At 36.1% G+C, this 13,415-nt stretch overlaps 1 protein-coding gene across 1 annotated transcript in view; it reads left to right on the top strand.

Annotated features, from left to right (window-relative positions):
- Positions 1 to 11,473, top strand: part of ANKRD31 (ankyrin repeat domain 31) — a 61,961-nt gene extending 50,488 nt beyond the window's left edge. Inside the window, 1 exon segment of the mRNA XM_050987188.1 lies at positions 9,915 to 11,473. Within this exon segment, the coding sequence (XP_050843145.1) occupies positions 9,915 to 10,066 (152 nt within the window). The 3' untranslated portion in view covers positions 10,067 to 11,473.
- Positions 11,474 to 13,415: the final 1,942 nt, after the last annotated feature.

The raw sequence follows: 13,415 nt of genomic DNA, 5'->3' as shown, positions 1-13,415 counted from the left end.
GACTCACCCCCGTGCAAAGTTAGAGTGATCAGTTCAAACCCCAGTGCCAGATAATACTGCACTGGTGAGGGTAACAGTGCCGAGCGAGGTCTGCTGTGAGAGGCAGTAAGACAGAAAACAGAAGTGGATCTAGTCTTTGTTGGTCATTGTAAACTAAAAGTGCATCCACGTTTTAAAGCAATTCTTAATGCTTCTGTACACAGGCCCTACAGCTACCTTGCAAAGAATTAATCTGAGAAACCTCTGGAGAAATGCTTTGTTATCCTTTTTTCTTTTTTTTTTTTTTTTGATAGAAGCAAACAGGCTTAGTATCTTTAATGGCAGGGCAAAATATTTGGAGGAAGGTGGTCTGTAAAGTTACAAAAAATAGATTGTGTAGTAGATTGCTACATTTCTTTATATCAAAAAATCCAGATTGAACTGCTCTTTGATATTAATTTAGAAGCAACAAAGACTATGGTTTATAGAAGTTATCTCTGCTGAACAAATGAACAGCCACATTGACATTTTTTCAAATATGCCTACTATTTGTGTTCTGCTTGCCAAAATAATGATCTTGTAGCATATATGGTCATTGTCACCCTACCATCTAGGTGCTCAGTCCTGAATGGAAACAGTTACAGCAAGAGTGTAGAGTTATAGTGTAGCAAAAGTAACCATTGACAGTGTAGATAATGCAAAATTAAAGATACATATTATAATAAAAATTAATAAACTGTACATTTACATGAATGTTGATCCATATATTAACTTTGGTCATACCTACTATAATTACTCTGTCAATTGAAGAAAAAAAGCTGATGAACATGCAGTATAATACTTAAAAATTTATTCACCATCTCATTTTGACATCTCTGCCTTGCCGATCTCAAATCTTTTCTGTGGAGGTCTGAGTAGAAGCTTCTCGAGTTTCACAGTCTGACCATTTTTTTTAAAAATAAAAAGCAAACTCGTATTTCAGAAGGAAATTCCTTTGCAAGCATCTCAGGATGAGTGCTTCAGTGAGTCTCTTAAATGAAATTTTGTAAGCACTGTGAGAAGGCTCATAACCCATAAATGGATTTACTGCATTGGTTTGTCCTCTAGTTCTGTTTCCAAAGAACTAGGCACATACACAATGCCACCGATGTTTTACTTTGTGCTAAATAAAATCTGAAGGTAAATCTCAGCTGTGTAAGTTGGCTTTGAACTAGTTTACTTTGTGCACTTTACTAGTCCTGAAAGATTATAGAAGGGCAATTCCTTTCAGTTTTCTTGATAGCCACATACCCCAGTACAAAGTTGTGATGCTGAAATGGCTGACTGAACAGGAGAGCATTTCAATCCATGTGCATCATTCCAGTTAATGAAACTTAGCTATTATATGTGTCACTACCTAAACAAGTGTAAAATCAAGCTACTAGAAAACACTGCATATGCATATTTGCAACAGTCTTCCATTATACTTTAAACTGTAAATTTTTTCAGGACAGGGATTTCATATGCATATTTGAACCCTTGAAGATACTTTGTAACATAATCCAAACAGCAAATTTAGCCTATTGTAAAATAACATATTTCGTGCTGTACTGTACTCCACATCAGAACCCCAGGTTCTGGTTAGGCTCAGACAGTTATGTCAGAAACTACTTTCACTAGAAAACTTTACTATTCTCTTCTTTGTGTTTCTGAAGGAAAGCAAGAAAAGATGATAAGTAACATTAGTGGTTGAAAGGCCAAGATGTAAACTGAGAACCCCAAGTTTATTATTTCTGACAAAAAATAATATGGCTTAAGGAACTTGATTCTGTATATCTGAATTTTTGGACTGGGTATTATTGAAGTACTAGCTTATCATACTATTAATAATGGCAACAGTGATGTGAAAGAGAAGTACTTGAAAAATTTAAAAACCCCCCACCAAACAAACCATATACAAACAAAAAACAAAACCCTGATGTCTCATGTTTATTTTTTCTTCCTTACCTATAGTAGAATATTCATCAGCTACACTATGTCCCCATTTATGTGACTCTAAAAGACAGACAGATGAACTATATATTCTTTGTATTTTGCACTTGGAAAGAAAAAGTGAGATTGTAAACAAAAATGTCTATCCATAATATTTTTCAATCTCGGGGGTATTTCAAGGTGCAACTATTACACTGTTCTCTCTTCTTTATGGCTTACAGACAAAATACTTGAAAGTACTTTTTAGTATTGTAAAGTTCCAGGCATTTGCTTTACATGCTTACATGCTTTACAAAGAAGTGTGCAGTTCTGTCTGCAGAATTTTAAAAGCAGTGTTTTCCAGTAACTGCTTTCTTCATCTTGCTTTCTGAAATCCTCTACCTGCTGTTATTTGACTGTCAGTAGGGTAGGAGGTAAAATGTCACATGATTGATTCAGACTTGAGCTATGTGGCTAGCAAGAGCCAAACAAAAATCACTTTTCAGAGGGCCAAAAATTATGGGTAGGCAGAGGGGGGTTGGGGAAGAAACAACTATCAGGGATTGCACGCCACGGAAACCAATTTTAAGTATATACGTCTGTATTTTTTATCTGTAAACCAGATTTTTCTGAAATTGGAAAATTACTTCAGAAGAAACCAGATGATACTGTGATTGCACAGAATCATAGGCTAACATGGGCTCAGTGGGACCTTCAAAGGTCTTCAGTCCAACCTTCTGTTCAAAGTAGATCAGTTTCAAATTAGATAAGGTTTCTCAATGCCTTGTCCAGGCAAATTCTGCATATTTTCAGGAATGGGTAATTGTATGCTTAACCATGCTCAGGATTAATTTTTCCCCAATATCTAGTTGGAAACTTGCTTGTTAAAACTTTTGCTCCTTTTTTTGATACAGAAACTATGTTCTCCTAAGAAGTCCAGCCAGAGTATTTAAAACTGACTCGTAGCTGAGTGCTTTGAACACTGGCTATCTGGCCTTTTTACTTTGTGAAACAAGTGGTAAAAGAATCCTTTGGTAACAGACCCATCCTCCTACTTAATCAGGTGCACTATAGCATTTTCATCTGCTTTGGTGGCCCTGTGGAGACTGGGAGAAGACTGAGACAAACAGAACTGTTGTAGATTAGCTTCCTGGTGCACGTCTTTTCTTGTCTTACTTATGAAAGCAATAAATTCAAGGCAGTGTGGGACACATCAGCCTTCAAGAGGTACTGGCTTCTGCCTGCTGCTTTGCTTTAGTCAGGACTAGGCTATTTTGATATCACATGGGTAATATGAGGTAGAAATATTTAGGAGATTACCTGATGATTTTATATTGGGAAGTGTTCAAATTTTATCATTTTTTTTATCTGGTTTGTGTTTTTTTCAGAAATCACTTTTAACAAAATTATGACACAGCTTCTAAACAAAACAATTCAGTCTTTCAATCACCATGTGATAATAGTGTAGGAGAAGGCTCTAGAAGTTGTTCTGAAGTTGTACATAAAACTCAAGAAACAACCACTGTAGGTTTTACCAGTGCATGAAAAACAGGACCTGGCAGTTTTTCAAAGGGCTGTTCTGACCTGAGCTGAAACTTGATTTATAACTTGTCTTTTTTTTTCCAACCTGCATTTCAGTCTGTTGTAAACTGCAAGAATTTTAAAGTGTTCTGGTTTTAATTAGGCAAGTTTGGAGCTGGAACTTTTTATGCACTGTCTTGGCACATTAATTTCAGGTTTTCTAAAATGGTTAGAAGTAATTTTAGAGAACCATTTTCCTTTCAAGTGAGTATACAACTGAATAATTATTTAATCAAGTCTACAACAATAACATAGTAGGTTAAAAAGAAAGAATCATATGCTGGAAACCTACACCCTCCCAGTCATACCAAGAAGTAGACTCCTACAATTATTTTTAAAGCAATTTTGGGTCCTTTAAGAATGGATACTAGTGTATGCTTTTGTTGATGTTGAGTTCAAAATCATTAATATTGATATTTAAATACAATGATGGACTTAATTGAGAAACTGAAAGGTCATCTGGACAGCTATGTGAAAATATTTTTAATAGGAAGTATTTTTTAATAAGAAAAATGGAACCAGCCATTCTGTTTTATTTTAGAAATACTTACTTTATATTATTTATTTATAAATTCAGTCTTGAAGGTAAATTCTTTTATGGGAGGATGTGCACAGTTCTTGGTTAGTGTTGGCATATATGTCAATTATACTTCTCTCGCCTTTTGGGCATAAAATCATTTTACATCTACAGCAAAAAGGAGCTACTAAAATGTAAATTGTCATTTTGTTTCTCTGAGAGAGTATTGAAACATTGCTGGATTTCTACAATACATAGGCGGACTTGCCTTTGAAACATTGTTAAATGAAAAATGTAACAATATCTTGCTGCACCAGTCTAAGGTACCTGAAAAATAATAATTCAGTGTACATCACATAATAATTATATGTCACATAATTTGTTACTGTGTAACAGCCATATACCCCAGGATATGTAGGAGAAAAAACAGTTAACTCTATAAGAACATGTTGTAGGCAGAAAATTATTGGAAAATAATATATTCATATTACTTACCAGGGTGATGCTCTAAAGAAGACTATAAAGCAATATTTCTATTGTACATTTTTCAGACATTTAAAAACAGGTGAACTATTAACTGTGTGTCTTGAAAAAGTTTAACATCTTTGGGTTCATTTGTGGGAATAATACTTTCTACCATATGAAAATAAAGTAATTTAAGAATTCAGCATAAACCTTGAAACTAATGCTTTAGAATAAAAGGCATGAATACTTGGTCTCTAATCATACCTGAGTCCTTTTACTATGCAGACACAGTGCAACAAGAAAGGCCACTGTTATGGAGTAGTTAGAAAGAAGAAACATTCTAAACAACTAATATTTTTGTCTGCTTTATGACATTGCTTTTGCCAATATCACTGGATACATAAAGAGACCTTGAACTCCCAAGGAATACTATCCTTTATTGATTGGAGAAAGAAATGTTTCTTTCTCAAATATACAATTTTATCTAGAAGGAATGGAATAAAATAATGAATTGTGAAATTATGGATTAAATTCCACATTATTGCTATACAGATTTCAGTTATAGGGAGATGGTGAAGTGAACCTATAGATCATCCATGATGAGTCATGCCTGATATGTGAAGAAAGAACCATAAGCTGAGGTACTGTCAGGAGGTGCTCCATGTCCTTCTGGCACTGTTGTAGCTGTTCTATGAATTTCCTGGTCATTACAGTCCATTAAGGAGCTTCCAAACTGAAATTATTTATTATTATGATGCTATAAGTAATCTTTGAATTTTTTTTCCAAAGGTCCATAATAATCAATGCAAAGAATGCAGTGTGCATGATTTATGTCACTTGATAAATTAATTCTTGGAGAAAAGGTACTTTTAACATTGGGATGGAGATGAACACAGAGCATCACAATACAGTTAGTCAAAATTCCTGCTAGCCTCTATTTTATAGTGGGTGGACACCACTTTAACTTTAGGTGTCTGACTGACATGATTGATCTGTTCATTAGAAGAAGATGTCTCCTTACTGATTGATTTGTAAGGACAGAGACTGTGGGCTCCAGCATTTACAAGAGAAAAAAAGAATTTACATGCATATAATATAAAGTGAATCAAGAACTCTGGGGAGACCTGAAAAAAGTGAATACATTTAGAGGAAAAAAATTATTAAATTATTGGGAAAACATTATGTTTTGTCAGATAAAGTTCTGGTCTTACAATGGCAATCTGTCCACACATGTCTCTTTTTCCAAAATACCAGGTCTTGACCAGCTTTTCTTTCCATTTTAGATCGTGAATACAAATTTTTTAAAACCTGAAGAACACAAAAGGCAGTTACTTGCTTTCAGTCAAGCCTCAGGAAAATATTAAGTGAAATAAGTTCTTGATGTGTCTTTAAGAGAAACCATTGATACATTCTAATCACAGGAGAGAAAAAGAGCTATATATACCAGGCCATGTCTCTGGGTTAAAGGGAAATAAGGCATAGGAAAGCTTTTGTTTCAGGCTAAACTAGAAAAAAGCTCAAATTCCTCTAAGAGATTTCTTCTTCTTCCTTAATAATTGTAGAATATAATAAACCTGTAGCATGTTGAACTGCCCTGGTGAACTTTTCTGCTTAGTTATTAAATTTCAGGTGTTAATTCAGATTGTAGTGTCCAGGTTCAGTGTGTAAGGTAATAGGAACACTTAATCTGAAAGAAAAGTTATTTTTAAAAGTATCACTAGCATGGGCAGAATTACTGTGCCTCAGTCCAGTAGCAGCCTTTATTTAAAGATTCAGAAGGCACAAAAATGTTTATATGAAGTGCTGGCTGAGGCCTTACTTGGTTTGAATAGACAGTGCCTGTTGGAACCCTTGAATTGTGACTGATCTTTTCTAAGTTCTTGAGGGGAGTGTGGATAAGGCCCAAGAAACTTTGAAAGCACTTAAGACAGATTTTTTGTTCTATTAATACTCTGCTGTGGCAGTTCAGATCAAATGCTGTCACATTTAAGTGTGTTGTTCTTAGATCTTCTCTTTGTTTACGCATTTGTAACTAATGTCTAGCCTAGTTGTGCTGAACCAGATCCTTTTGAGTCTCAGAAGAATAAAATCTCCTGTGGCTTTGCCAGATACTGCAAATCAGTTAATCTTTCCCTCAGACATTACCTGCTTTATAGAAGCATTAAAATGGATTTGCTGATGCTTGTAAATTTACTCAAATATGTTGCTTAAATTGCAAGAGCATTTAAATTCTTTTACAGATAATTTACACCAGTAAGATAATTGTAAAATACGTAACACAGTTTTTGGATACTCCCATACTTTCTTGCTTGTGAAAAAAATAAGGTAGATAGTAGTGGGGTTTTTAAGGCCTGATCTTTCAGGAGCTATTTGAATGATCAGAAAATGGTGACTCTGCACTGAAGTGACAATTTTCTCTTCACTGACTAACGCTTATGCAACTGGAGATTATAGTCTGACATTTGTGTAGTTGCCATTAATGGAAATTCTGCTTAAGTACAATTTTCAGATTCTTAGCAGCCACAGCAGACAAGGACTGGTAGAGATGCAACAAAATGGAAACACAAGTTGAAAATATTTAAAGTAGTTTCAAAAATGTAAGATTAAAATGGATGCCTTCAAAGACAGAAGGGATATTGATAAGCAAGATGGAAAAGCTATCAAGAGACAACTTGTGTTTTCCCTGAATTTATGGAAAAAACCCTTTCATTCTGATATTGATACTTTATCTTACTGTTCCTGAAGATGATAGAAGACTGACAGAATAGGACAGCAAGGGTGGAAAAGCAGAGAAAGGCCCTGCTTGTGTGTCTAAATTCACCAAGTTTGCTTCTGTACCTGAGGCACTGAGTTTTGGATAGGAACAGCGTAGGAACCTTTCTTGGCTGCTTACAGCCTCTAAACTGCCAGTCTTTTTTAAGGGGATTAGAGTTAACAGTCAGCAAAGTGCAGGAAGAAAACATCAAAGCGCATATCAGAAGATTAAATATAGTAGCAAAAGGAGAGAGAAGGGGAGAAATATTTGAGAAAGAAAAATGCAAAGGAAAATAAATCATTGGTGTCAGAGGAAGAAACATGGGAACCAAAATACTGATTCATACCTACTTGGGAAAATTACTGACTGTGGATATAGAAACTTTTTTATCAAACACTGTTGTCAGAACTGAGAAAGGTAGCTTTAGAATATATAAATTACTGTGATTTTGCTAGATGTTGAATGTTATCTAAAATTACTGAGAAGTGGATAATATAGGCATTAGATATGTTAATTATTCACTTAGGTAAATTACAGATGGTGGAATAGTGATGTTTAATCAACAAAATGTTAATCAAATAGGTAAAACATAAATTTGACATAAAGGAATCAACAAAGAAAGCTGTTAGCTGCTGCTGAAAATGGTGACTTCAATATATGTATCTCGTCTTCTCTCTTACACTTCACATTTGAGTTGAGAATTTTTGGTCAGTAAGTTAAATCATTGCAGTACGCAGAAGAGCCTTTCCAAAGTAAGAAAATCGCATCTTTTCTCCAATTATGATCTGTCAATACAGGATGTTAAATTAGTTACAGGCTTTGCTAAGAATTTTCCTTCTACTTACATACAAAATGTGGACATCCCAGAACAAAAGAAAAGTCAAACTAGAGCAGGTTGAAGTCATGCCTACCATGCCATTGTGTACTCAGCATTATTTAAAATGTTTCATCTTAGTTTCTGCCAGTTTATTTTCTTTATAAAAAATCCCAGGTATACGTTAATATAATTTTTACCTGCGGTTGTCTTTAAAACTATTTTATGATTTTTTTTTTTTTTTTAATCCAAGCATTCCTTCTACCCTTTACAATATCACTTCTAAATGAGTGTATAAGTTGGCTTCTTCTGGTGTGACTGACTGCTGCTTCATAAGTGTGAGGAGTGTTGTGATGTAACTTTCCGCATAGGTCTAGTGTGCAGCCTGCCCATCTTTGTTGCAGTCAGTGATATATTAAATATATTCCAGATATCAGATCATACATTTTGTTCCATTATGTTCTGTGGTATGTGTACTGAACATGCACCAAGCTTGTAAGACACACCAGACTATTTGCACCTCAGAACACCAACCTTTCTCTTCAAGCAGCAATTTGCTACTTGGCTGGCTTTGGGTGGTGTGCTCCTGCAACTGAGGAAATGGCAGGGAAAGCGTCACCAAGACATGGAATTAAAAAGGTCTAACACCTGCATATAGCACTGTTTGTTTTAGCACTGGCACCACTGATGTTGTCCATTCAGTGAGTATACTTTGCTTGTTAGAATCAGTGTAGGTGACAGAACTGAAAAGATGTAGTAACAAAGAAAGACTCTTGAGATGGCATATGAGAGCCCACTAATAAGTACGAGCTAAATGGCAACCTGATGTCACTTCAAATATGTTTTCTCTGCCTTTTGACAAAAGTTTATCTTGACTGATCTAATAATCCTGAAATATGTATCCTGATTTGCTTCTTGAGGACACTTGAGTATTGTTTGGACACAATATTTTGTTGTGGTTTATTGTTGGGTTTTGTTGTTTTTTTTTAAACAGAAACCATCTACACTTTCAGCAGAGTTCTCTCTCTTGACACCATCTGCTATGTGTAACAGTTCTGCCCTCACTGGCAGTTTTCTGTGTTGGGCTGGTTGTGGCAGCTCAGAAGCTGTGTTACTTTGTGCAAGGATACTGAAGGGAGAAAGTGGGGATGAAAGATGTATGAAAGCAAGTAACTCTGAAATCAGACGTTCCAAGTGCCTTTTAGAATCTGTAGTGTTACAGATCAATGTCTTCTAATGTTGCTTACTGGCGGAGCTTTACAATGTTACTTTGTTACTGTTTTTTAACAGTGAGAAAAGTTTAGCTTCTCCTGTACTGACAAAAGTGCTTTAAATTTATGCATTCCAATAGTTAATTCAGTCCAGCAGATACTTAAATTTTGAAAATACCTATAGTTCAGTCCTGCAATTTCTTCTGTACACATCTACACCTTCTTTTTATAAAGTTGTTTCAGGACAGGCATTCTGTGTGAGAGATTCCTTATTTTGGGGAAGTACATTGAACATGCCGCTTTGTAGGCATACTACATGAAATTCAAGCAGTACTGAAGAACAACTGCATTTTCCTATTATGTAATTGGAAATGTCTGGGATGGCTAGCTTCCTAGGCTGGGCACCAGGAGATGTTGTGTGGCCCCTTGTCTCATTGTAGACTGGATCTGAGTGAGATGTACTGGTAAGGTGTCACAAGTCTTAACCCACAAGATTCCTAGGGCACATTACAGATTCTTGGGGATCACTAAGACTTGTGAAGTTCTGACAAACTGCAGACACCTTTTTAGGTAATAGTGCCCGTGATTGCTTTCCATTAATCTAATTTACACTCTGTAATCATTTGCATTCATTTTCAACAGGCTCTTCTGTCCAGTTCAACTCAGTGGAAAGCCTGACACATTTTCTTCAATTCCATGAGATAGTAATGGCACATAAAGAGGAATTTCTACCATGCTCTGCAATGGAAAAGCACTGGAATTTCTACAAAGAATGCAAAGATTTTGGATTCTAAAGACTTCTTGAGTGCTAATGCATTTTTCTTTGCCATCACTTAAAAGTAAACATTTGAGCTTTTAGAACTAAGTGCTTTGCTGCTGTCATTTTGATAAATCGTTTGTCCAGCACTTGGGATGATGGAAAATTTGTTTGGGTAAGTGAGGAACAGGGAAGTAGTTAGTAGATGGCAAAGATAACTGTCAGTATTTACTCTTGCACTGCAAGATTAAGAAATGAGGAAGTAGATAGAACTTAGACACTGATGCTCATTGTGAATTATATTCCTGGTAGATTACTTTAAAGTTGAACTTGTAAGTTTTAATTTCAGATTAGGTAACTGCCCATGCTTAATGGGGCAGGACACACAAACAGGCATCAGCTCTCACAGTCACTTCTTACACCTAAACCTGGAACTGCTGTGGCTGCTATCAGAAATGGCAGTGCATGTTTGTGTAATAACATAAATTGTTAGGTTAGGCAAAAAATCAAGATGAGCAGCCTTGAAAATCATCAGCAGCTTTGCATTATGTGATATATATATATATATATATATATATAAACATTTGAGGAGGGCAGGTGCTCAGAGAGGTGGTTAAAAGAAGAATCTTAGCTATTGGAAGTGCTCAGGAAAATTCCATTCATATTTCAACCAAATCTCCCTGATGGGCAGAAAATGTGCTGGCATATGACAGGAAATGCAATTAGCCTGTTTGTGGAACACAAATTTCTCCAGGTAACAGCATCTTAGGTATTCATCCCAATCTCCGAGGGATTTCTATTTGTTTTAATTTTACAATGTTTGAATCTGCTTTAGCAGCATATTTGTAACAGATTTGACTGTTAAGAGAGTTATCTGCATTCAAGTGATATTCTTGCTCTTTCGTTCTTTGGATTAGAAGAAGAGATAGAATAATAGGACCTGCTACTCCTAACTCCAGTAAATAGGATGGGAAGTATCTCCTGTTAAAACATAATGTCAGCAAGCTATTTGGAGTGTGAAGAGCTCTTCTGCAAAGAGAGATCTGATTAGTGTCTTAATCAGAAGTTGGTTTAGGGAAGTGAGAGGGGTCTGATGTGCAGAGAGCTAGTACTATGCCCTAGGATGCATGAGCAATCATAGCCTGATGGGCTGTAAGAAGAAAGAAATGCCAATGGCCTGGAAGTCAGAAAAGGTAAAAGCTGCTGAGTGAGAGGTATTTTGTAAAGTCAGTTTCACAAAGAAAGAAAATTGAGTGTTCTTACAACTACAGCAGCAAAACAAACCTGAAGGTATATTGTTACAAAGGAAGTGCTCATTCAAATACTGCGCTTTCTCTGAAAAGTAAAAGGTATTTGACTATTAAAATGACCTCTGAATTATATGTTTGTTTGACAGTTTTTCTTTTTTGCAAGATGTCTAATAAAATTAATGTACAAAACCTGAGATAATTTGACAGCACTATTTTGGTGTATTATATTAATGTGATTATGTGACCTAAGGCAATCCTAAGATACAGTGACAGAAAATTGAATGAGCAAGCTGAGCAAAGAGGTAAAAATGCAAAGTGATACATGAAAACCAGTGTCTCTTACAGATGCTGTATGTAAAAGTAATTTACCACTGAGGCTTTTTTCAATTTTTCAGTTGTATATAAGCATCTTGAGAAAGGCATTAGCTTGACAACATATGGCTTAATATGACTAACAAATGTAGAATTCTGCTCCCCAAATCTTAAAACTGTGAATGTTCTCTAATTACCCCCCTGGAATCTTTTGATTTTAATATAAAGATCCATGAAGGGAGAAAAAAATTAAGCTTTTTTTTTAAATTTATGCTTTTTAAGTGTACTTTTGCGTAAAAATATAAGTGGTTGTCACTGGTCAAAGATGGACAGCTGTTAGTGATGCTAACTGCAGCAGAGTAGCAAAGCTTCTACTCTCAAGTGGCAGGTCATTCTTCCAGCCCCTTCTGCTACTCTGACAATTTAGTTCTTTTATTTAGTAGACCTCTACTCCACTCCTAGGCTGTGAATTAGCACTTACTTCATATGGTGCAGGCTAAAGTAAAAAATGATATAAAATGCAAATAATAAGACAAAACTCCTGGCATTCTGACTGCTGTTAATATTCACATGGGGAATAAAAAGATATAAAGGTGATGCAAAAAGCCAAAAAATGCAGATTCATATTTCCACAGATTTATTTATTTATTTATTGCTGATATGGAATAAAAAAAAATGGTGGGGAGATTAATACCAATAAGGAAGAATCCAAGATTCAAAACAAAGAATGAGTGAGGAGGAAGATAAGCAGCTGGGAGGCATACAATATAACACAAGATCCATCAATTTTAAGGCCAACAGGAACCAGTGTGACCTCCTGTGTAACAGGTCAGAGGTCATGAATCTCTGTAAGCAAGGGAAACACATGGAAAAGAGGAAAAAAGTAAAGGCAGGTGCAGAGAGAGCTAAAGTCATTCTAAGCAGAGGATAGACACAAAACATTTCACCTTCTTGCCAGGCAAAGCAGAGCAGGTCAGGGAAGAGAATAGTGGGAATGAAAAGCCAGCTTGGGAAAGGTATTTACAGTACTCTAAGGCAATACTGCTTGGGTTTTTGATGGTGGAAATGCAGCTAAGGGGGAGGGAGAGGGATGAATAATGTTGCCATAGTAGTTTGAATAAATTCTTGAAGCAGTTGCAGTTTGCGAGTGTTTTGTCATGATGACACAAAAGACTTTTTTCCTGGTCTTCAAATGTTAATTCTAAACTGGAGGAAAATACTCTGTTCAAATCAATAGATTGAGCAACTGTCTACATGGGACTTGGGCCCTTTATTCTTATCACCAGTAGTTAGTTAACTAGTTGGGTAGGAAATAATGTGGGTGATCTGACATTTGAAATGCTAAGTCACTGCCCATATCAAGAAAAACATGACACAGGACGGGAGTAAAACATTCTAAGGAATGGGGCTTTGGAACAGGATTCAAATAAGTTTTTATGTGATTTTTGTATCTCTATGTTTTTATGGCTGTGGGGTTCTTTGTTGGAGTGTTTGTTTTTATTAAAAGAAAGCTTTGGCTCTGTCTGTGGCAGGAGGTATTACCACTTACACCAATACTGGTGTTGCAGAGTAATCCACAGGTGAGTTTTCCAGCATCTGGGGCCTTTTGATTTCACTTACGAATTTCTGTGGTGGGAGCTCAAACACCCAGCTGCATATAACTTGGTCACAGTGGCTTATGCAATTACCAGCCTTAAGCCGAGCTGTCACAGCGGTGCCCAGCTGCAGGGTCAGCGCTACAAAACAGACAGATGCTCTCTGGTGTTGCGTCTTCCACATTTCTCACCGAGCCGGTGCACCAAGGGCCCGGGGCTCTCTGCAAGT

Source organism: Serinus canaria, chromosome Z, assembly GCF_022539315.1.
Source record: "Serinus canaria isolate serCan28SL12 chromosome Z, serCan2020, whole genome shotgun sequence".
NCBI lineage: Eukaryota > Metazoa > Chordata > Aves > Passeriformes > Fringillidae > Serinus > Serinus canaria.
This window is presented reverse-complemented; position numbering and strand designations above follow the sequence as displayed.